The sequence below is a fragment of the Vanellus vanellus genome (assembly GCF_965231255.1).
Source record: "Vanellus vanellus genome assembly, chromosome: 5".
Taxonomy (NCBI): domain Eukaryota; kingdom Metazoa; phylum Chordata; class Aves; order Charadriiformes; family Charadriidae; genus Vanellus; species Vanellus vanellus.
The window spans coordinates 50030276-50056236 of NC_138910.1; the positions used below are offsets into that span (position 1 = coordinate 50030276).

General features: G+C 38.5%; 1 protein-coding gene across 1 annotated transcript in view; it reads left to right on the top strand.

The window, feature by feature from the left end:
- Nucleotides 1-25961, top strand: part of LOC309672787 (rab GTPase-activating protein 1-like) — a gene marked incomplete at its 5' end in the record, with an annotated part of 117408 nt that overhangs the window by 30379 nt on the left and 61068 nt on the right. The window contains one exon of the mRNA XM_082484380.1: nucleotides 20174-20302. Within this exon, the coding sequence (XP_082340506.1) occupies nucleotides 20174-20302 (129 nt within the window). The remainder of the gene's footprint in view (nucleotides 1-20173; nucleotides 20303-25961) is intronic.

The window sequence follows — 25961 nt, forward strand, 5'->3', positions numbered from 1 at the left end:
AATAATACTGGGACTTCTGGAGGAGTGAACAGAGGAGAAATATCATCCATTTGGGTAGAGATGTCTTCAAAATTGTATTTATGGTAGATCTGTTTTTATTAAACTTAATCATGTCATAAAGTTCCTGGAACAAGGAGTGCAGTCTCAGGTTTTAAATGTCTCATGTAATTACTATTAAGAAAACAATTCTGATTCATTTCACAGCGTGTTTATTTTGTGGCTGGCTTCTTTCATATAAATATTCAAGAATCATGATTGAATATTATTTGATATCAAATGTGTTTGCAACGTCAAGAGAGGAATGGAAGTCTTTTATAATAAGGGGGACTTCTATCTTTGATTTGGACACAGAATTTACCTAAACAAACAAACAAGCAAGTAAACCTGCAGGTAAAGCACTGGCCCTTTTGATGCCAGTCAGATAGCTCAAAGTTAACTTACATTGACCTTCACAAGTTGCCTCTAGTTCAAATCCAGTCCGCATACAGGCATGTGGTATGGAATTTGAAATGCCACCTTTGAATTCAAATTATATTCCCATCAAACAATTTAGGCTAAAGCTCAGGATAGAATAGCCTGTCACTCCTAACACAACAACCCCATAATGTGGACAGACTAGTATCATTTGACTGTTGCAAGTCCTCTAGTGCATTTTCCATATCATTTACCTAGAAAGAGCAAACAGCTACTAGTTGAGTTATTCAGTAAAGAATAATGCTCAGAGATTCAGCTTTGGTGGCACGAAGTCCTACAGCAAAAGTGCTCCACACCAGGAACATATATATGCTTTTGCTGTGAACAGAGCAATTAGAAATATCAAAACATATATTTTCATAGAATCATAGAATCAGTGAGGTTGGAAGGGACCTTTAAGATCATCAAGTCCAACCATTTCACTCGAGGTAGGGTAACTTCAGTGAAGTACTGCCGTGTAGGTGTGAGGTATTATGAGCATTATGGTAAGGAAATGTCCAAAATAACTTGTGTTTTACACTAACGCAGTTAATGTGTCAAATGGTGTTGTGACTTTCTACATGAGTGGAAATGTATTAAATGAAGTTGCCTATAAACAGGAAATTTGTTTAATGTAAGTTTCCAGGGAAGTGCTCCTACGCAAATCTAAATTTGTAAAAAGGGGGGAGGGAAGTGTGTGCTCTTTTCTTCCCATTTTGTATTTTATTTGTAACTATGGGGGCTTGTTAATTTTCTGTTTTTTTAAGGCCAGTGTGGATAAAGGGAAATCTGGTAAAGAAGTGAATGCTAGCATCCAAGGAATGCCCAACAGGTTTGCTGCCATAGTAGTAGGAGCAGGTTCTGGAAAGAGGTAGAGATACCAGCTTATGGACCTTAAAACTGAAGAAGAAAGAAAAGGAGGAATACTTGCACTGAGCTGAAAATGGCTGGCAAGGTTTTCAGGAGAGGAGAATTTAGTTCAATTCAGTTATGAAGGATGTCTTTGAGACCATGGGTATACACTCAGAGGTCTGTTTTCCTCAGCTTTCCTGCTAATGGGAATGGTTGAACTGAAGTTAGCAGCAGAACAACTGTTTAGAAAATATGATAGGGGTTGGAAAGGACTAAAATCCTTAATTAATGGGTGTCATACTGCAAATAAGGATATTTTTTTTTGTTTGTGTGTTGAATTATAAACCCCATTTCTTTTAGCAGGAAGTGCTCAGTCTCTTCATTTTTCATATCATTCCACAACATGCTGCTTATCCAATTGAGCATTTCTCTTTCGCTGTTCCAGAAGAGGAAAATTCAAGAAAGTACTTTCTCAGTCTTCTTACAACTATTTTCTAAGTTTAATAGTTTTAAGAGTTGGTTTTAATTCTGCTTATAGCAGTTATTTTATATATATATATATGCGCAATATGCTGTATCTGCCTTTTCTGACGGTAATAGGCTCTAAATGGTGAGGGAGGTGTTATCCTGAGAAAGTATTTCTATATTGCAGCCAAAAACAAGTACCAAGAAAATACAGGTAAGTATGATAAGATTCTAAGTCAGAAACACTCACATACGAGCGCAGTTCCATAGTGGTTCCAAGATGGAGCTGGTGATTATATACAATTGAATTAGCATACGATTTGCTTTCAGCAGGAATTGCTGTTCTGTTAGGGAAGAAAATAATTTTGTACTTGGAGACCTGAAGTATTTTTTTTTTTTCCTATTCAAACTTGTTCATAATCTCTACTAATCATTAGAAACAAAGTGGTTTAGCGTACTGGTCTTTTTAAGCTACAGAAATGGAATGTGTATGCTGCAGAACAACCACCTTAAAAACAGTGTGTTTCTAAGGTCTTGTTTTTCTCTGATTCTGAAGCAAATGAAAACAACTCCTAAGGATTTGTTCTTTGTTAAAACAGAGCGATTATTCTCTTACCCACAGTCTTTTGGATTATTTTTAATTTGGACAAGGGAATCCTTCATCAGTGGAATATCTGAGTCTTTACTGTGTAAATGCCTTTTTCTTTGTGAAGTGTGTGCCTCAATCCCTCATTAAATAGCAACAGAATAGCTTTTATCTTGAACTCCCTTTTAGTCAATGCAGTTTCTCACTGTTAGAACCAGCTGCTAGTATTCAAAGTGAACGCTTGTTAGTTTTGAGATGACAGTACTGCTTCTGTGACCAATTACCCAAGACATCTTGATGCAGTAATCTTTGGAAAATAAACATGTATTTAAGACATGAGGGGAATCCTTTCCCTTTCCTTCTCCCGCATTCTGAATATGATTGTAGCAATGAACAGCTAGAGAATTAAAGCTCTTCAGCTATGGAGGCCGTAATTTGTAATAGGGCATTAATCTGATTTCTTATTGAAGGAAAAACACAGTCTTTTTTTCTATAGCGTCCAAATGTTATGCTTTCTAATGCATGTCACTGCTTTTCATATACTCCATAGTATGCTCATCTGTCAGGCTCTCCAGCTGGTGGCAGTATTTTACAGTTTGACATTAATCATTTAGTTTACGTCATGTACACTGCACCTGAATTAACATTTAGTGAGCTGAGATGATAGAAAATCAAATCCCTCTCCTCTCGTTTTCTGAGCATCAGAAAATATAGTGAAGCACTGGGGTGTGAAAAGAACCCCAGTGTTGAAAAAGGCAGCACAGAAAACTATGGTTTAGAACAACTCAACAAACAACACTGGTATTTTAATTTGAAAAATCCCAATTAAGACCATTAATTGAGAATGACAGAGGAAAATGCACCATTCCAGTGCCAGCATACTGTCAGATCCCTTTTGTCATCAACTAGTTACTTTGTTGGAAATTACAAAGTAAGCATGAAAATCTTCACATATGCGAAGAAAAGGAAAAAAAAAAAACAACAATAAGCTTTGTTTCATATTTAGATGTTTCAGTAATTATTTTCTTAACCTTCTGTTTCTGATCTTGCTACCTTAGCAAAAACAGCTAAAAGCATACTTTTTTTTGGAATTGGCAAAATGAAGCAAGTATTAAAATGCATGATTGTGGAGAAATCAGGCTCTCGATTAAGTTGCTAACTACTGAAAAGGCAGGGAAGAGTACACATTAACTGGATATGCAAGAATGAACCACAGGGTTTTGAAGTAGGTCACATCCAAACTTTCTATTTGAGGGTTTGTCTACTCACAGAGTGTGATTCGTAACGGCACTTAAGGTCGACACTTTGGTTGCTGAGCTTTGATCTGGGTGACCATTAAAAACATGTGGCTTAATGCCAGAGGAAAGCCAGAAAGGTGTCTAATACTCAAATTGAAATGGGTAGAAAATAGTGAGAAACAATAATGTATTTGTTACTGCTTGTGTTTCCCAGCCAGTGCATTATTACCTTACAGACATTCACTTCAGTACATGTATTATCTTAAAAACAGTACTTTTATATATCATTCCTTGAACTCAAGTGACTGTGAGCAGCATTTCTGATGGTGGTTATGAGTTCTTACACTCCTTGTCGCTGCAGTTACCAAGTAATAACTCTGTATTGTGCAAACGAGACAGTTGTATTTCTTGGTGATTTCTGTTGCCACCTTTCAGTCTCAATGCTACTTGTGTCAGTCTGTGCCCAACAGATTAGGGAGAATAATACCAGGTACAATGGCAGGAACAGCAGATGATGCTATTAATTCAAGTAGTTGATACACAAGCTCCCTAGATTGGAAAAAAAAAAAAAAAAAGTGTCAAAATTACCTTGAATAAGGAGGGTTATTTGTTACCTTTATATCATTCCGTATCTGGACTGAAAAGGACCTCCTGGGCCAAAGAAATGCTTCTCTGCTATATTATTCCATTATGTGATGTGGCATCCATTTTATAAATGAGTAACAGCAGCAATATTGCTGGTGGAAGGCCATTTCCCTTATTCCGGTTTAAATTTATCACTGATCACTTTACACTCCTCTACTTTTATATCAGTATTGTCCTTTGTCTTAAGTAGTCCCGTTCCAGTGACAGTCATGCTGGTGTTTATCACCTTGAAGTATTTATGGATATAATTCATTTTGTTTACTAAATAAACCAATATTCTTAGTGTTCTTGAACTCCAGTAGTTATCTTCTGCATCATCTCAATTCTGTATTAATCTTTTTAGAGGTGAATGACTGGATCTTTAAGAGAGGTCACACTATGTTTTCTGTGTTAATGTTGTATTTTCTTATTTCCAAAAAATCTACTTTAACTGATAACCATGAGGATTGTATTGTTCTCTTACGTTTGTATAAAATAGTATTCATGACTAACCAGAGGGTTCCACAAATACTGTTTCACCACCTTAGATGTGGATTTGTGTAAGAGCACAAATTTTTAATAGAATTATGCTGTACTTCTGTATACATTTACATTTCACTTCTTAATGAACATAGAGTGAATTGTAGGTTTGCTTTTTTCGCTTTCAAGACATTATCTTCTTTAGAGAGACATCTGACCTAACCTGTCTCGGATGTTGTCCATCATTTATCTCCTGAATTACAACTTGCACATAAAATCAGATCTGAAATTTTGTTCTGTGTTAAAGGCATAGCTCAAAAATTTATGCTCATGAGAAGCAGACATACTCAAAGATAGCCAGAGCGGTTATCCATCTTTGTATGTCTTAATTCCTGCTCTTCATGGGTAAGTTATACCTATTTCTCCATGGAGCTGTGTGGCTTGCAGTGTAAGCTGAAGTGGCCACTGTGATATCCCTTGAGATTATGCCTCCCTTTATCACCTGTTTCTGAAATTATCACTCACCACTATGTAGCCTGAGGAATTAGTGTTTAAAAAGTAGTGTAGTCTTTTAAGAAAACAAACAAGGAAAAAGCCAAAAGGTCCAAGTCAAAACAACAAGTCATGAAATAATTTTCATTAGTCAGATGAAAACAAGCAGTATAAGAGGAATAGTTAAGTTGAACAGCCGAATTCTTCTGTATCTTACTGAAATAAGATACTGATATTTTGCATAATCTTACTAGCTGAACATCCGAGGATGTCTGCGAAGACTGGACAGGTGCTTATTTTAGGGAAAACTTGCACGTTGTCAATGCAGATAATTATAAAATGTGGGGGGAAAAAAAGTTGGGGATGAAATTGTGACAATTATTGTAACTTTTCAAGGGGGTATCATATCAAAAGTGCACTGAGTGTGCAGGCAACAGAGCTTAGGCCTTGTCTCTAAGAGATAAAACAGCTATTTCATTCTCTCTCTGCATGCCATCACTTTTACTTTGCATTTGCAGTGACTTGAGGATCCTGAACTGATTTTTAAATTGGCATTGCTTCAAGTCAGAGGTTGGATGAAGTGACATACAGGGTTTCTTTCTAACCTAAACTGGTGTTGACTCTAGATGATCTGTTTTAGTCCAGTCTGTAAGTGTGTTAAACCCTCAAAAGGCTCTTTTCAAGATACAAAAGAAGTGTCCACATTAGAATCTAAGACAAAATAGATGTTTATACTGTTGTTTTTTTTTATAGCTTCTTTGTGTAGTTGATCCCAGGATCAGCACTGAAGCTTCTGGTACTGAAATGGATCCTAACTCTTTGGTGCTTGAGATCAGAACCGACTGTTTTCAAAGTCTTGTCCATTAGGCAGAGGACAAAAAGTTTGCTTTTTAAGAGGCTCTCAGATCACTGCTTTTATATTTCTAGTTCCTAAATCAAGGAGGTCCTTAAACTGTAGGTGTTGCTGGGCTGAAGAACTCCCGCCCCCCAAACCCACTCCCCCTGCCACAAAAATCAGTACTTGGGGACTTGTTAGAGATTATATCTTTAGCAAGAGAAATCTGTACCTGAAAATGTCCAGAATCAATCAACTTCCAGACTATTGATTTTCTAGCCCCAATACAATCAGTTTTCTATTTTTAATGTCCACCTTTTTTTGCATGCTAAAAATCCATCCTGTCCTGACTAGTTACTTTTTTAGCCCATTTGACCTCTTCCTCACACCTAAAATCAGTTCAATTTCTGTTAGGTGAATATTCACCATAAATTTTTAATTTTGAGAGAGAAGAGGCATTCTCTTTTTAAGACTGGAAGCAGAGAAAGCATGAAATTTGTTGGACTGCATTTCTTTAGCAGCACTGAACCCTGTTTTATGTATTAGTGGCACTTCCCCATTATACTGTCTGTTCATAATTTCTAGATGTTGGAAACTGGAGATGATGTTTTCATATAGTTCAGATATATGATTGGTGTTTTTTTTTTTCAATGTTATGGGTATGACTCATGTACCTAGCAAATCTTGTGATTCTGTGGGAAATTTTTTTCTTAAATATGTAATTGAAGTAAATAAAAACATTAAAACAGTCATTCCAGATCAGACTTGTAAGTTTATCTGCCCCAGTATCTTGTTGCCAGCAGTGGATACACAGGAAAGAGTGTAAGAACAGGGCAATAATACTCCTTTTTTCTCCAGCAACTTGTGTCTGAGGGACTCTGCGAGAAAGAATTAGTCTCATGTTTACTAACTCCGTATGGATTGTTATTCCATGGGTTTTTCCGTTGACTTTTTGAACACGTGTAAACTAGTAGCCACAGAGATTTTCTCAGCTTAATTACCATTTTGTTTCCTTTGAACTTGTCACCTTACGAGTTTTATGTGAGGTTCCTTTTTCCTGTATTGGAAGGCATTTTGAACAGTTGGTGCCTTTTCACTTTCTCCATGCCACTCATGGTTTTGCAGGCCTATCATATCCCTCATCGATTTTCCAGGCTTAATAATCTTAGTCTATTTTTTGTCTCCTCATTTGAAAGCCTCTGATGAGCCTTATTCTCTCTCTACATGCTTTTCTGTCTCTATTATCTCTTTTTGAGATGGGAGGACCAGAGTAATGCATAATAGCAAAGATGAAAACACATCATGGAGTTACACTGTAGAATAATGCATTCTGTTTAGATCTCTATTCCTTTCTTATTGATTCCTACCATTTGATTTATTTTGTTGGCCTCTGCAGTGCACTGAGCTGATATTTTCATAGAACTGTCCACAGTGACTCCAAGATTCATTCCTGAGTGGCAATTGTCAACTGAGAGTCTATCATTTATATGTAAAATGAATATTGTTCCCCATATACATCAACTTACATTTATCATATATCAACTTTCATTTACCGTACTAGTGCCCAGTCATTCAGTCTCTTACAGTCCTTCAGCAATTCTTTACTGTAAGCCCCTGTCTTTAAAACCCTGAATAATTTAGGAGCATTTGCAAACACTGTCACCTCACGATTCACCCTCTTTTCCAAGCCATTTAAGAACAGGCCAACCAGCCCAACCCCAGCACGATCTCTGATGGAATCTACTGTGAAAATAAATTGTTTTATGATGTTCTCTCTAATAATGATAAAGATGTAAACTTCACTAAATCCAGATTACACAGTTGTGATTAGACCTGAAGAACAGAAAGGGCAAAGTAATTTCTGATAAGGTAAGAGGTGAAGCTCTTATTGTGGGCATGAGGGCGTGATGTAATCTGTATGGATTTTCAGAGCTTTTCTGGTGTGGAATTAGTGTTATCCTTGTATAGGAAAAAAACTTGAAAGAGAACTTTCTCTTTTGTTCTTCCAGTTTTAGAGTCCATTTAGCTTTTCAAGTTCAGTAATTTTTGCCACTAAAATGTTAAAGGCAATCCAATTCCCTTTTTTTTTTTTAACGGTTGATGCAGAAAAGAGATGCTATCGTACATCAGCATTGATCAATTAGCAATTGATATAGCAATTATGAAAATGTTTAGTTTATCTCAGTACTGACCTTTCAGTTCTGTGCCCCATTATCGTAAAAATTTTATATTCTTGTCAACACAAAGCACAGGATAGGAGACGAGACTAGTGGTGCTTTTGCAGGGAAGACGGGCAGAGGGAGGACAGAGAAGGCTGGGCTGCTCGCACAGGGAGAATGTGGGCAGTCAGAGGGTGCAGAGAGGGAGAAAGAAATCTGTAGTGCTCACACAGGGTCGTAATTTTAAAGTTAAGCAAGGTGGGCAGGTTGCCAGTTTTTACAGCAAGTTGTCATGCCTCGTTAAACATGCAAGTGAGAACACTGTTATCTAGAAACTAAACCAGTATGAACACCTAAAACTAATACATTTATGTTCAGGCTTTGTGCAGTCATTTATGTTCTATAGTGTTCCATATGTTCTTCTAATTTGGTATTTTTTAAAGTACAGAGATTTATAAAGGAATCCCCATCAAGATCTTTGGTATCTTGCTACTGAATTCAGAAAATATGGATAATTTCAAGTCACATTTTATACAATTTTATTTGCTAAGAGGCTATTTTGCAGTTAGCCACTTCTGAGTTCACTGGACCTCAGATCTGAGCAGACCTTACCTGCATCAGTACCATGTGAGCAAACAGACATTTCATGGATAGGAATGCCAGAAACAGAATCTAACTGTACTTAAAGATCAGATAGTCTACGACATGGAAATCAAAGCACGAGTAATACATGCTTACCCTAAGACATTCTAGTTAGTGTGCAAGTTATTGCCTTTTGGGCCATTTTTAGCTTTTAAGTTGACTTCAGTCAGGCCCTTCTGAAGAATGCAGGACAGTAATCTAATGGCACAGGTAAGAGTAGTGGAGTTTACAGGAAGGAAAAATCACAATTCCTGGTCAAACATGGATAAGAATAAGATTTAGTGTTCAATGAGGATGTAGATGTATTTAAGAATGGTAGGGAGTGTAAAAAGTCTCAGACTGCAAATCTGAATGACAGTTCACTGTTATGCTGTGTGAAAGGAGTTCCTGAAAAACACAGAGCTGATAATTATGGGGGTTTTTTTTGTCAAGCCCTGGAGTTTTTCAGATTTTAGAAACTTCTTTTTAAACAAGAAATCCAGGCCTGATGTAAAAGTCATAATGATGGTAGTAGAGCACATCTCTTGGGAAGCTAATCCTGTAGTTAATTTTCCTCAATCCTAAAAACTTGCACCTCATTTCTAACCCGAATTCATCTGGTTTTAGCCTCTAACTATGAGATCCTATTATAGCTTTCTAGAATTAAAGACTTTATTAAATAAATAACTTCATTCCATTTTTCATGAGTCCAGACATTACCCAAAATGAACCAAACCTGAATTTCTGTAAGGATGAGAGTTAGCTGTTAGCTTATTAAAGTCTGATTGAGCAAGAAATAATTTAAGACTTTTTACATGGACAGTGCTCTGAATTATCTGTCCTCTTGCCTATTTCGCCCACAAGTCACCAGTGACTCTGCCCGTTCACCTCTAAGCTTCCTGTCATTTCTGTAACTTGCTTCCCAATACACACAGTACAGTGCTCTTATTTCTTCCTTTTTAATGTTTTGAGCAATATTTTCATTCGCATGTGGAAGATAGAACCTAATGTTTGTAGAATATCATGCTTACCAGCGTGTGTTTAAATTAGATGGAAACACTTTAAAAATTCAGAAAAAATATAAAGAGCTGCTTCCTTTCTTTTAAACCCTTTCACCCTACAAACATACAGTTTGGTAAGCTGATAGTTTAACATGGGATGGATAACCTATCGGCATTGTGGTGTTTACCTATACACATTATAACAAACTATCTAATAAACCACAATCTCTGGAACTGCATACTGAGGGGGGAGTTTGGAAAGTTGTAGGAGAGCTCCCATCACAATCTCCACTATAATTTTAAACTGGAATGAAATGTGTGTTGGTTATGGTTTCCTTTTTCTAAGAGTTGTTCTTAGCTTCTCTTGAAAAGGATCTCAGTGAATACCCCTAATCTCAGCCTGGACAGAAATGCTGTAGCCTCCACCTCTTCAGAAGCCTACTTTGTGGACTAGTCCATATGGAAGGTTTTCACCTGCAAAATAGCGTTTCACAAGCTGAGATACTTAAATCAGCTTTCAGAAGACCACTGCTGTATTAAACTTCTTATTCAATACTGCACAAAATTTGCAGGTATTTAGTTGATTTACATCCCATATGACCAGAGGATAAATCGTTGAGACCTCATTGTCATCATCTGTCATCTTTGACCTATGACTTCTGCTGATTCTGCTTTAACCATTTTCCCCCTTGCTTCATGTGTCCCTGTGAGACGAGGTGATCTGTATGGCTGGGGCTATTTTGTTAATAATGTCCTTTAAAAAAAAATTCTCTTCAAGAAAACTGACTTGTATTTGAAAGGAGTGCACCCGCTATGGGTGGTGTATCAGACAGAATGCAATTGATTTATTTTTCTAATTTTCTCTGCTTTTTGTAGTACTTATTTAGGCTTGTTCATGTTTAAATTAAAATTATTTTCATATTTTAACTACTCATGTACAAGTTTATTATTTCAATTCAATGACCCTATGCTATGGATTTTTACGTGGCATTAATATTTTAACTAAATGGTTCTGATGCTTTTTCTTGATGTGATAGACAAACGATGTTTAGAGCTCAAACATGCATTTGCAGAAGTGTTTGCAATTAATGTGTTCTAAAACCATAAAGCTCTTCATAATATTTTAAACTGCCACCTTTCTATATGTTAGATATGTATGGAATAACTACTGTGTATTGTTCTGTTACATAGCCCATTTTATAATTAGGAAACTCAAAAAGGAAGCAGCATAAAAAGATGCTTTCTAAAATCCAGACCTATGAAATGAAGTAATACCTGCTAGGCTGCCTCTAACCCGATGGCAGAGGCACCTGGCCGGTTCCCTGCATAGGAGTGATGTGAGGCAATTTAAGGTGTGACATCATAGCATTTTCCTTACAAATGTGCAGTTAATTTCTAGAATCAATTCAAATGCCTGCGCTGACATCATTCTCTCACTGCCCATCGTCTCCAGATTTAGAAATGCCTCCTGAGAACACAGTGCTGGAAATTGTCATTATTTAAATTATTTAATTCGATCCTGCACAAGCTGTGCAAAGATGGGCTATGGCTTCTCAGGTTCTCGGCAGCTGCCTACTGCTCTCTCCTCACCAGCAGTCCATCACGATGTCCTTGCCCCTCTCCCATTCATCATCCGGGAGGGATGAGGGTGTCCTGCCCTACCCGCCCCTCTCTGGGTTGCGCAGAGTCTGTATTTGCATTATTCAGAAGCGGGCCGAGTACAAGTCGTTACACCAGCTGGCAGGCCGGTTTCTTCCTAACCATCGAATGTTAGAGGATGCAGTTCAGATGCTGAAAGCCCGGCATTCGACAGCAAAACCCCCTCACAGCTGAATTGATTTAAGGTAGACGGGGAGGGGAGCTCTGCTGTCCAGCCGCTCACTATTGGCTTCTTATTACGGCATTCTCCCCTGAGACGCTCTCTGCATGCTCATTCACCCCCTCCTCCTCCTCCCAGCCCCCTCCTTGCCTACCCCTTCATTACTGATTCACAGCGAGAGGCAGCAGCGGCAGCCGCCACGCTTGTCACGAATCAGAGATTGCAATGAGCTCATCCTTTTCTCTTTGCAGCTTCAGAACTGCCCTGGCTTTATTGCTCTTATTGCTGCTGCTGCTGTCTGCGGGCACACACAGACACTGAGCCCTGAAAGCTCTCCATTGCTTTTCTCCTGTCCGAGCTTTCCTGCACTCATTTTCTGCCATTTTCCTGCTTTTTAGGTACATTTTTAGATCCATGTTTTCTTTGGTTTGTTTTTCAAATCTACTTTGGACTCTGGCTGAGCCAGCACGGTGGATCATATTTTTCCTTGATTCTTAGCAAAGATGCTTTTCTCTTTCTGAGAGACCGACGGGCGTTGCTGTAGGCGGCCATCTGAGCCTGTTTCAGAAATCTGAGGCTGGCTCTCCTAATCTTGCACTTTTTGAAATTACGGTTCTCACTCTGGATACTTACTATTTACTGCTCATGGAAGAAGGGGTACCTTGCAAAACCCCAGCTGCCAAGCTCACACCACCTGTCAAAAAGTCCCAGGACATGCATGACGAGAGAAGCAAGCTGGTGAATGAGTATGCATGTCGAGTGCTGGAACTTCTGGGAATGGGGCATCGCCTATTTGTGCCTCGGCTGCTTGCGGTGAGATCACATTTTCTTGAAATTAATTCATTGCAAATTTGCCATCTTCCCTCCCAATCCTGTCTCACTCCCCCCCCAGGATTCTTGACACTGAATGGAGATGTGAGAGGTCTCTTATTTTTTTCCTCTCGGCTTCTCATAATCCATCTCCTAAGCACTGAGTCTTTCTTTTTCATATTAGCTCAGAAGGGCTGGATGCTAGTCCTGTGAATGGTGATTGGTGCCACTCCTTAACTGGCTTGAAGGGTTCACAACCAGGGCTGCGGTGTAAAAAAAATAAAAAATCTTTCCTAAAGCCATGAATGCTTTTGTTCTCAGTCCTGTAATGATTCCAAATAAGCAGCATGCCCGGTCTACTTCCAGATACTGATGGGAAGTGGTTTAATGCTCAGCATTTCAAATTTTATACTCAAACCAGGGCATGACATCAAAGGTTACTTTTAAGCATTCACGAAAATTCAAGCTATGTTGATGTATTTTGGTTTTCTGATGTTTCTGTGTTTGAAAAGGCAGCTGACACTATGTAAGAAAGTTCAAAATACATGTGTAGAATTATCTGGGAAATAAATTGTTAAAGGTGTTTTTATCTGTCATAACAAATGATGTCTGTATGTGATGCCTGAAATTGGTGTGGCATGTTATGGTACAGAGAAGTACGCTTTTAGAATTTCTAGTGCTGTACAAAGCAGACTCAAACCCACAAAATAGTGGTGAATCCAGAAGTCAGTACCTAGTCCTAGCTGAGTCTGCTCTGGGCTATTGTAACTAAACCTGGCTGCACCTCAGAGGAACACTTGGCTGATGGCCTTGTACACCAGAACGTCATTTTTATGTGATGCATGTGAAGACAGTTTTTACTGATCCCATCTCATTTTGTAGTGGGATGGTGCCTTTCCTTTATTTCCATACCCTCTGCACTCCAATATTGTAGTTACATGCAGTGACCTGTCTAGCATTTTTGTTGTGCTACTGAAACCGAAGTCCATGTTCTGCAGTACACTCACATAGGTGAATGTGCTCCGTGTTCTATAAGTTGTTCAGTAAAAAAAAAAAAAAAAAGTGGGTAGTCGAACCAGTGTGTCCCTGTGCTGTGAGATATTAGATGAAAATAAAAAACCCCACAAACCCTCTGATTGTGCTAGTAACGTGCAGATGAATTTGGATACCTACAGTCACTTGTAGAATTGGGTATACTGCCTGTCACAGGGACTAATAGCGCATGGTTGAATCTGTTGTATGTGTAAGCATTATTCCAGTTTACCTCCGAGAGTATCTCAACACTCATCCGGCCCATCCTGCTGCTTTAGTGCTGATGGTCTCTTGGGCAAGGACTGCCAAATCATTCTGAATTATTTTGTGATGAGCTCTAAGGAAAGCAGAGACAAAACCACTAAGCTTTTTTTTTACTTGACTTAATCAGGTTTTGTATCTGGCCCTCCAGATGGAGAATACCAAGAAATTCAGAATACTTTACCACCCAGGCAGCTTAGCTTTGCTGAATGACATAATATTCTTTATTAAAAAAAAAAGGGGGGGGGGCAGAACAATATAAATAATGCTTGTCTTATTAGAGAGTCTTGGTTTGTGGAGTCAATGTGATTTCCTGTCAGGTTTTATTAGCTAAATATACCTCTTCTGACATACATCCCTTTTGACATATACCCCTTCCATAGAGGAGGAGAGACTAGGTTTCTGATTTTTTAAAAATGAGAAATCTCTGAGGACCAAGAATTTGTACTTTAAGCAGAACTAAAGATACTTCAAAACCTCAGTGTTTCATAAAATTACGAACATATACAGCTGAACAAGAACTGTTTACAGCACCCACTGCTGTGGTTTTGGGAATAAAAGCCTAGGACAGGCAGAATATATGCCATTGTAGCATTATCTGAGAAACAGAATCTATAACCTTTATGCCAGCCTTGGAAGAATTCAGATCACCTACTCACTGCATGAGCTAACTGTGATGATGAGCAAGTGAAACAGCACTAATTCTGTGTGGGTTAATCTCCTTTGGGATGACTATGGGTGGATGAAGCTAGCAGATTTTGTGTTTGCCACTTATCCACACTTATCAGTATTTTATGTGGCAGAAGGAACATTACCTTTGTAAGTCTGGAGCTCCGTATAAACGCAATGGTGAAATTTTGGGCAGAGGGATACTACTGGGTGTACACAAGATTATTGCCATATTTATGGATGCCAACTCATTGCGCACAAAAACAAAGCCTTTTTTTTTTTTTTTCCATAACACTTTTGTACCAAACAGTGTTTTACACAGAGCACAGTTTTTATTTAGGAAAAAAGGTTTTTGACAGTATAGCTTTCGCAGTAAAGAAATGGACATAAGCGATGCCAGTCAAAGGAGTCTTTTGATATATTGTGCTAGAAGTGCGTGCCGGTGTAGCAGTGTAGCCTTTCCCATCAAACTTTCCCAGACCTGGATCCCAAGTTTACCCACCCTCACGCTCCTTGCTGTCGCAGAAGGTCAACTTCATCCTCTTGGAGTCATTGAACAGATGTCAGGTCTGTGGCTCAGTTTTAAGGGTAGCACAGTGCACAGTCGTGCAACATGCAACACCACAGTCTTGTGGTGGAAGAGGAACTATCAGGTTAGAAAAAATATCTCACGAATCTTGATTTTACATTGCGTATCTTCTTAAAAGAACTTAAAACCACATCTGTATGTGTTATAGATTAAATATTATGTTCTAGAAAATTAGTGGGGGGGTACTTGTAAACATTTTGAATTTACCAGTAGCAAATTAAATAGTGGAGTAGACTATGGCCAGATTCTTTTCAGCCTTTAACTTGGTCTTGTTCCTGACACGTGTGAAGGTGTAAAATAGGTAGTTTATGCTCACTGACATTCTATAGAAATTCTAAATATATATACTGTATACATAGAAGTCTATGGAAGTTAGTAATTTTTACCTGTTTGTTTGAAGGAGGAAGAATTAAATTAAGGAATTTTAGTGTGGTTGATCCAAAATTTCTTCTGCTGTATTAGTTCCCAGGTGGGAATAGGAGTTGTAGTTGATGTAGTCGGTAATAAATGAGACTGAAGAATTAATAATTGAAGACAGAGAAATTAAATTAAAGAAAATGCGAAGGCTTTGTCCTTTGTCTTATTCACATTTTCCTAAATATTTTGGGGAAAGTAGTAGTAACATTATTCATTTTTTTTAAAATAATCAAAATTAACATCATTTAAGTCTCTCCAATTCCATTCCTGATTTGAAACATCTGCAGTTTTCCAGAACTTTACCTTTAGATTAGATTTACCTTTAGATTTGAAAGCTTCCCTAATACTTCTGGGAAAGGGCTCTCCCTTGGTTTCAGCTAATCCATATAAGATAGTTGTATGAATATATTGAAATACTTAAGCGATGTGGGAAGGACATTTGAGGGCATATTTAGCTGAACCCTAAAAGGCAAGCTGAGGCTTTTAAACTTAATGTTATGGTCATAGTTCTCAGTGAGTTTCCTCTTTTGCCTGGTTTTAAGAATATATTTTAACCAAAAATATGATTATTTGAAATTTACGTCTAGAATAATAAAAAATGCCCTGAAGTCCCTGGGTGCACAAAAATGCAATGCATTTGCCAAAATTTAATTATTAGTTCATTAAATTTACAGATGGTGTAGTGAAATAAGTTGTTCATGAGTTCCACAAGCTGAGTGACGTGAACCAACGAATCTACAAATCTCTGCCTGTCAAACAGCTGCCAAAAAGCTCCTGAAATGTCTTTATGATTTATTGATTAAAATCACAAAATGTCATGAAATCTGAATCTTAGGATGCTAACATTGCTACTTTTTTTTTTTTTTGTACTGCATAGATATATACACACACAGTGGTTTTGTGTTGCTTCCTGTTTTTAATCAGTACCTGAAGAGATTAGTTTGCAGGACATACACAAAGTACACAACCCAGTTGTCATTGCTCTCAAAATGATACTTCGATTTCTTGTGATTTTTAATAGTGAAACTAATTTTTTTGATCAACAAATTATTTTAATGAAATTAAAATACTCCACAAAGTAGAAAGAGCCAAGCACTATAGGGTCTACCACTCATTTAATCAAACTACACAATGTGATGGTTTGTAAATTTTCATAACTTAGTTCCGCAAACTCTGTCACATAAGTTCTTACTTCCGTGAGTCACCATTATTCTTATGGGATTTTCATTGACTAAAAAATGTTCAGGTTTGAGACCTTCAAAATTGACAATAGTTACAATTTTAGGAGAGAGATTTGTTTGGGGGCTGTTAAAATAGTAATAATAATGTAATTCAAGTAGAAGCCTAGGAGAATTAAATCTGACTTTAAATGTTTTACATGTAATTGCTGGTTTTCTGACGTGTTTGCCTCTGTCTTTTTTGGTATTTATTTTTAAATGAAGTGCATCTGCTTTTCTAAAGTTTGGCAGAGTAATTTCATTGTTACCTTTTTCTAATTTCATTTAACCTTTTTAACCTTTTTAAAATTTCATTATTACCTTTTTTAAGTTTTTTTCTCCTCCGATTTCTATGAAAAATTTACAAAACTCGCAATGCATTATGTTAATTTAAGAAAAAAATATTAAATACAAAATTAAAATAAAAATGTCTACTCAGGACCTCTAGGAAGAATATGTGCTTCAAATTAGGATAGCTCAGCTCCTAATAAAACGCTAAAACTTTGGCAAAAAGTGTGTTTGGTGTTTTTTTTCTGCTGGGAGCAACTGTCCAGAAGTCTTAATTGAAAACAGCCTCCTACTCTGTCTGTTGGAAGCACGTACCAGTCAGCCCGTCCTGGAGATTACCCCCTCTTTCAGCACTGCCGTAGCTGAGCACCTTCTGTGCAAAACCAAAACCAGCAGCAAAATGGGTTTTACAGGTTGACTAGTGCCCCTGTACACCTTGGGTCAGAGTTGCGTTTGGCGTTGGGTTTCGGAGGATGGGAGAGGCTGCCACAGCGTGAGGAAGAGGAGCGGATGGAAATGCCAGAGAACTTGTCTCCAAAGAAAGCAAATTTGCAACATAATAGGGAAATCTATTTGAATTGTATAGTGATCAGAGCTGTCAACATCACTGAGAGGGAAGAGGAGAAACTGCTTTCAAGTAAGCTGGTTATCAAACCATTTACCGCTTTTCCATCAACATTACCCCGCTGAACTTTGCCCAGGAGCAGCTTGGTTGCCAGCGTGGGTTTTGGCAGTGATGCTGCGTGCTGCCTGTGTGACAGGCTGCTCCCACCACACTCTACAACTTGCAGGTAATCTCAGATAGAGTCCATTGTGGATTTGAAATAGTGATCTAGTCTCAAGTGTGGCAAAAGCATGTATAACCTCAGTAAAACTTGTCCAGGAGAAATATGATGTGAGAAAGAGGAATTGGATGCGTTGGCCATAGCTGCATTCAGGAGTGGGTCTGATTCATTAGATACCCAGCTCCACCAGCTTTCTGTCAACACTACATCGGTCTTGTCTGATTGAGTCTCAGCCAAATGGTCCTCCTGCCAAATTTTTGTGGACAGAATCAGATGTGATAGTTTGTAAAGCTGAACATTTCTCATCAACATCCTGAAGGCAGCTTTTGTTGTGTCCCTGCAGTGATGACCCAGCAGCTTCCTTGGCTGTGAATGAAGGGAGGATCAAATAGATCTTGAGAGAACTCTGAGGATTTTGATGACGGAAAGTTGTCTGCCTTAAAAATGCTGCAGTCATGGGGAAACAGGTCCACTGAAGCTACTCCAGTTGTATTTGGAGTTTTCTCACTCTTTCCTTGTGATTAATGTAGCAAAAACTACTACGGTGTGCCCATTAGGGTATACAGTATACTAATCTCCAAAAAATCCATAGGGTGATAGGTAAACATGTACAGTGTAGATTTTGTCCTTGTAGGCTCTTGACTGAGGAAATCAAAGCGCGTGTTGCTATGCCCTTTCCCAGAATGAAAGACTGGGCACAGAGCAGTGTCTGGGTGGCACACCTCTGATGTCAGCGCTGCTCTTCACTGTCAGAGATCTGGATAACCATGAAAATACCCCCTTAATTCTGTTGCTGTTCCAAGTTTGGTACATAACTTAAAATCCCTTCAAAAACGCTTCTTTGTTCCCCCACTAAACAAAAGTTTGCATAAATTGCTATTTTTGAGAGATACTCTGGATAGGCAGCTCTAGCATTTTCAGCAGAAACGTGGAATATGTTGAGATAGGTTTGAGTATTACTATTATGTATCTGCAGCACCATGCTGAAGTTCAGTTTGCTTTGGGAAACTTTGCTTTTGTACTTTTAAGAAGGGCTTTTACATAGCAGACATAATTATTTTCATGTAAATGAGCTAGTGATGCTAGCTCATAGGGCGTGTAGGGAGGATTTGTAAGTAAAAGTGAAACTTTCTCTGTATTGTAGTGATAATTATATTTATTTTTATTTATTTAAAACAAATTTAACACCAAAGAGGAATAATGGTACCATCAAGCCTCACATCTTGCACACCAAAGGCTGCACAGTTTCTCCCGGTTCTCCCTGTGTAGAGCCAAATCTCTTGTGTTTGGCTGAAGTGTGTTTTGTGGAAAGAACTTGTCTGAAATTGGAGACGAGCAAAGGATTTTGAGTGAATGAGAATACAGTTAAGAATTAAACTTTGAAACTATGTGTATGTACTATACCTACTGTGTGTAATGTGGCAAAAAAAGACAAACGGTGCTACTCATGAGAAAGCGGAGGATGCTCACATGAAAATGTTGGCGGTGATACTTGAGCTGTTAATTCAGCAATTAACCAAAGGTGCCTGTGCTGCTCCTGAGGTATTTGTAGTAATACCATCCTATGCAGCGCCAATCTCCGTGATACTAGTTGGTACATTGACACGTTTTGTTCACTCTTTCTGGGTTAAAGATCTTGACGTTCACGTTTTTGAGATGACATCCTAAATATCTTGCCTGGACATTCAATTTCTGCGAACCTTTTAAAATGAGCTGTCCCAAGGCTTCATATTTCATATCTGCTAAATCTCTTGGCGTAGTTCTTGGTAAATCTGAAGATGAATACATTTGTCCCTGTGAATCATATTACTCCATCAGTAGCAGAACTGGATTAATGTTGAATGTTTAACATTTTCTGACCTGTTAGGCTTGATACCACGCTGAGAGGTACAGTATAATGAGAGATGTAGAAATAGGCATGTAAAACATTTTCTGGCACAGTGTTCTTTGAGAAATTGTGTCACAGACTTCTGCACATTGACTTGCTGATGCCTCTTATGAGTCATATGCATTTCTGCTTCTGCTGTTCATGTCTGCAACCATATATATCTATATATACATTGTCTTTTTAGGGCAGCATTATGAGAATCAGCAATGGTCTAATGCACAAGCTCTCTAGAAAATATTATAAATTCTCCTAGTTTTTTGTTGTTTGCTTGGGTTTTGGTTTTCTCCTCACTGAGTGACATCTTAAGAGGCTGAGCCAGAATCCCTTTCTTGCCCTGCAGGTATAGAAGGATAAAATACATTAATGTGTTGCAGTCCTCTGATTATGCTGTTCTGCCTGGGATTCCTTAGATATGATTTAGCCTCTGTTTTGTTTTATGAGATAGGGGTTAGAGACCTGATTTCAAGGAGGATGTTTTTGAGCTAATGTGAATAGTGGTGGTTTGGAATACATTCAGTAAATGACAAATGCAGTAAAAAAGCACGTCTGCATGTTCTCAGTGTTTACAGTAGTTCCCTATGTTGAATTGCAGACCTCAAAAGAGGACCTTCTACAAGCGGATTTCGAAGGAGCTTTAAAATTCTTCAGGGTTCAGTTGCCCAAGAGGTACAGAGCTGAAGAGAACGCCAGAAGACTGATGGAACAAGCTTGTAACATTAAGGTAAGGATGGTCTTAATTTCTTCTCATTCACCCAGGGTTTTTACAGAAAAAAATAAAGTGCAACGTTAGGAATGGCAGTAGCGTGTGAGAAGTCAAGAAATGAAATAATTAGTTTATTACTTTTTATATAAGTTTGTATATTTATACACACAGACACACTTTTTATATTTAGAGAAAGTAAAACACTAAGCTTTTCCCTCTTTGCTTCGGTACGAGCTAATAATTAAAATACTGATGCGTGATCAAAAAACTGAATTATCAAAACTCATTAATTCATTAATTGATTTATAAAAAATGATTACAGTAAACCAATTAATCAAATGTATGATAATCATGCAACCAAAGGTCAGATATTACTTGTTTATTTGCAGAGTGCTGCTGTATCATACAATTGTATTGGGGTAGAACCTTAGTTTTGTTCGTATATCAAGCTTATCGTGATAGAACGTCTGTTTCTATTCTACCCTATCCAAGACTGTGCTGTCAAAAGGTAGGCTTCTTTGAGCGTCTGGAGCACAAGTATTGGGCTTGTAATGCATGATGGCAAATTAAAGGAGCCTGACTGTGAGTTTTAGAGGATGGAAGTCATCTGTTAAAAATGGCTGCAGAAATTCATAAAGCTGTCTTTTGAAAGGTCTGTTATTTTTTTCTGGGATTTTTTTGTTCGAATATGTATAGCTATGGATGGGCTTAACATTTGATCTTGAAAAAAAGTGCTTTTGTTATTTCTTGGAGTGGGAGCACTGACGGGAAATGTGTGTTTGGTGTGGCCCAATAATGGGCTGAGAACATCCCATCAGAAAGAATGCTCCTCTAACACCCTGCCTTTTTTAAATCTCTCTCAATATTTTATTCATTTCCTTTTGAGCTGCTTAATAGTTTATTAAGTAAGGGCTCTTTCCATACTCCTTAAAACTCTGATCTTGTGAAAGAGTGGGGCTTGCCATATTAATGTTTATTCCATCCAGAAAAAAAGACCTGTGCAAAGGTTTTATTAAAATTGGATTTGGGTTTCAACTCTGCTGCTTAAAGAGAGTATTTGGGAGTAAAAGACTATAGTCCAATCCTTAGTATTTAGTCCTTTGCTCAGTTCTTGAAAATGAGTCATTTAAGGACTTACCAAGTACCGTAAAATTATCTTTATGTTGTTTACTCAGTGTGTATTTTTCTGATGAGACGTTAAAGTAGAAGTCCTCGTGGTACTTTTTGGAATAAATATTTGTCAATTTTCTTGGGCCTACCTTTCCCATTTTGTTGTGTGATATATTGTGTGCCACATGATATTTTTCATTATTTTTTTAGTTGGTATTGGGTATGTATGTATATGATGTGTTTTACTGGGAAAGTATTTTGAAATGCGTTTGAGGCAGATGTTCAGTGCATAGTGCCTCGGATGGGTTTAGCACATGGGGCCTTTTAAAAGCAGAGTATAAAATGCTGAACTGGTCGTTGACGTGAATGGGAAGGCAGCTGAAAGATTTGACAGGGAATCCACTGCTTGTGCAGGATTTCACACGTTCTGGATTCCAGCCCTTAAGAGAAAAGCACAGGTGAGTACAGCAGTACATGGAGTCAAGGCACTCTCCTGCGTGTTACAGAAGTACATGAGGACTAGTAGGAATTATTGGAATGGAGAGAGAATTCAGGGCTGAGACCTGGTGTTGTCTGGAATGGGAAAAAGTAGAAGATTCTGCTGTGTTAATAACACTCCACCCTTGTAAGGAGTATAGTTGGCTTCTGCTAACTCATTCTGTCATTCAGATATAAGACATAGGAGGGTATCTAAACTGTCCTCTGAATGGTCTTTTGATAATTAAGCTAGGAACAGCTAAGCCCGTGGAGAGGAGTGTTCTGAAACTCAGAGCCTTTTAGTTAAGGTTGTTGTCAGGATTAATGGCTTAGTCAGGAAAGTTAATCTAAATGGGGAAAACTCTGAACCTAAGGTGGTCTATTTAAAAGAGGGAAAATGTGAAAGACATCAAGAACTTAATGTGAGGAAATGCAGTGAAGGATCTTATTGGAGGGGAGGGTGATATTTACTTCAAATGAATCTCTTTTCACTCACTTGCGCTCCTTCTGTCATAGATGCCACTCATTCTGATAGCCACATGCACATAACAGCAAGGCGTCTTTGTGGCCAGGGTCTCTTGTGTGTGATGATAATGAGGGACAGTGGTTATAAAGTCCTCACTATGTCTCTTAGATTCCTCTTAATTGATGACAATAAACTGGCTTTTAGATGAAGTTTTTGTACTCTTTAGGAGTCAAACGGTTCTCATGATGTCATCTTTTCATCAGAAGCTTGCTTGCTTCAGCCTGTCGTTGTTGCCCTTTGTCTCTGTTTTCTCATTGTGGGTGGATTTGTGGCTTCCAGTCTGGTTTCCTGTTGGCAGAGGTGACAGGCTGTAGTTTTGCTGTGGGTTTCTGACTGGGTGGTCATCTCTAGTACGGCCTCACCAGAGTGCTGGTCTTCTGGTCTAGATGTAGCAATATATTTCTCATCGTTTGCCAGTTTGACGACTGTCGCGCATGTCCTTGCTTATCAATACATGTCGTTCTTGTAACCCTTTCGCTGTATCGTTGCTTCTGATGCTTTTGTGTGCAGATACTTCCATTCATACTTCTTTCATACTCATCACAGTATTTCTGTTACACATCCCTACTACGTGATTATGTGATGCCTTGACTCTGTTAAGTCGATGTCCCACATTCAATTAAAATACACAAGGGTTGAACTGACTTCACATTAACAGTTTCTATTTATTTGGATCAACTTTTCTCACTTTTGCCAACTAGAATGTCCTTAGAGAGCCAAATCTGAATCACAAGAACATAACCTCTGACTGGAGATGGCACATAAACTACTTGATAGGCAGAAAAGAAAATCAGCTCGTAATGAAGAAGGTGATTGGGAGTAATCAACATGGTTTTATGAAGGGTAAATTGTGCTTAACAAACCCGATAGTCTTCTGTGATGAAATGACTGCCTTAGTGGACAAGGTGAGAGCTGAGGATATTGTTTATCTCAAATACAGCAAGTATATATGTCTCCCATAACATCCTTATAGACAAACTGATGAAGTATGGACAAGATAAGTGGACAGTGAGATGGATTGAAATTGGGCTGAATTGCTAGGTTCAGATGGTTGTGATCAGCAGCAGGATGTCCAGTTGGAGGCCAGTCATTAGCGTTGCACCTCAGAGGTTGACATTGTGACCAATACTGTTTAACCTTTTCATTATTGACCTGAAGGATGGAGCAGTAGCACGTGAAGCACGTTTGCAGATGACACAAAGCTGGGAGGAGTGGTTGATAGACCGGATGGGTGTGCTGTCATCCAAAGGGACCTTGACAGGCTGGAGAAACAGGCCAGGAGGAATCTTGTGACGTTCAACAAAGAGACATGCAAGGTCCTGCGCCTGGGAGGAACAACTGCATACACCAATACCTGCTGGGGGCCAGCCGGCTGGAAATCGGCTTGGCAGAAAAGGACCTGGGAGTCCTGGGGGACACCAAGTTGAATGTGAGTCAGCAGTGAGCCCTTGCTGCAATGAAGACTGATGGTATCTTGGGCTGCATTGGAAGGAGTGTTTCCAGCAGGTCAAGGAAGTGATCCTTTCCTCTTCTCAGCGCTGGTGAGACACATCTTGGGTACTGTGTCCAGGCCTGGTCTCCCCAGGACAAGAGAGAAATAGCTGCAATGGTGAGAGTCTGGTGAAGGGCCGTGAAGATGATTACGGGACTGGAGCATCTCTCCTGTGAGGAAGGGCTGAGAGAGCTGCTGCTGTTCAGCCTGAAGCAGAGAAGGCTCAGGGGGATCTTATCAATGTGTATAAATACCTGGTGGGAGGGACTAAAGAATAAGGAGCCAGGCTCTTCTCAGTGGTGTCCAGTGAACAGACACGAGGCAGTGGGCACAAAATGAGATGAAGTAACGTATGTTTAAAAGCTATTTATTTATTTATTTATTAACTATGGGGGTGATCAGACACAGGAACAGGTTGCCCAAGGAGGTTTTGGAATCTCCATCTGTGGAGATACTCAAAACGCCAACTGGCCCTGAGCAACCTCCTGTAGTTAACCCTGCTTCAAGGGGGTAGTTTAAATAAGATGTTCTTCAGACGTCCCCTCCAACCTCAACTATTCTGTGATTCTATAATTAGATATTATAATCATGGTATTTATTTACAAACAGGAGCTAATAATTGCAGGAGTTCACATGCTCAAATAGGAAATTATAGTTTAACCCCAGCCAGCAACTAGAACCACGCAGCCGCTCATTCATCCCTCCCTTTTTCCCCTCCAAGAAGGGTGGGAGGAGGAAAAAAGAAGGGGAGAGGGGGTAAAAAAAATTCATGTATTGGGATAAATACAGTTTAATAGAAACAATAACAGAAAAGGAAAAATAACAATAACAATAATAATGACATGGGTCACTCTCAGTGAATTGGCACCGTCCCCAAGCAGTGATCATGGATTCCCACCTCTCTGGCTAACCCCCATTTATATACTGAGCATGACATCTATGGTATGGAATATTTCATTGGCCATTACATCATTCTCTCTATTCTTCTATGGGAAGCTGAAAAAGTCCTTGAATAGTGTAAATATAACTTAGCAACAACTAAAACCAATAGGTAGTATTGACATTCCTTTCACAGCAATCACTAGAAAGAAAATTAACTCTTTCCCAGCTGAAACCAGGACAAGTCCTGATAATCATCACTAGAAGAGGTCCCAGGGAACACAGAGGTTGTATGAAGAGTAGTTGTCTGTCTTGGTGAATGCAGCAAAACTTGTTCTGTTCAGAAAAACCCAGACAAGACCCTTAAGCATGTTCTTTTTCTGCTGTATGAATGAGGCACTATGTGTCTTTCAACTGCTTCTCACTTCTGTATTACTATTTGTAGACTAAACACCAGATGTTTTTAGAGCAAGTATCACACAGTAAGTGCCAGGGAGTGTTTTCTTTATGTTTCCAAGCTAATTGCTGAGGCAAAAAACTATGAAAAAAGAATCGTGGTGTGGCCAGGTTTCATTAGCTGGCTTTATCTTTTCCAGTGTTTCTTTTTATTTTGTTCCCACATTACTGCAAAACAAAACAGGAGTTTAACATGTAATAATAATGCGCTTCTCCTTGCTTCTTTTTTTTTTTTTCTTGAGCTCTAGCTGACATTGTTCTAGAGAAGGCAAATGAAAAAATACTTGGCGTTTTTTCTCCTTAATTTCACAACTTTTAAGTTTAACTCATGAGTTCGGGACCTAACCCTTGGATTTTGAAAGTGCTGCATGGGTAATAGTTTTATCTTCCTGTTTCTAAAACAAAAAGAATTCATATCAATCTCTCCCTTAAGAAGAGCTCTGCATATATGAAGAAAAAAGCTCCTATTAATCGAACATTATATCTAAAATGTGGTAGAGTGTCTCATTTAATTAAGGACTGTCCAAGGTGATTACTCACCGGGTCTGAATTTCGATCATTTACCAGTAAGGAAATCACTGTGAACAAACTCAGTGGAATTAGAAATAATAGCAATATTTTCCAGCAGGTGATTGTTGATTAGTATTCCATGGTTTAGGAATATTTTCAACTAATTCATACTTTGAAATAATATGGCCTGAGAAACTTCCCTTTGTTTTTGTCATTTGCATGTTACT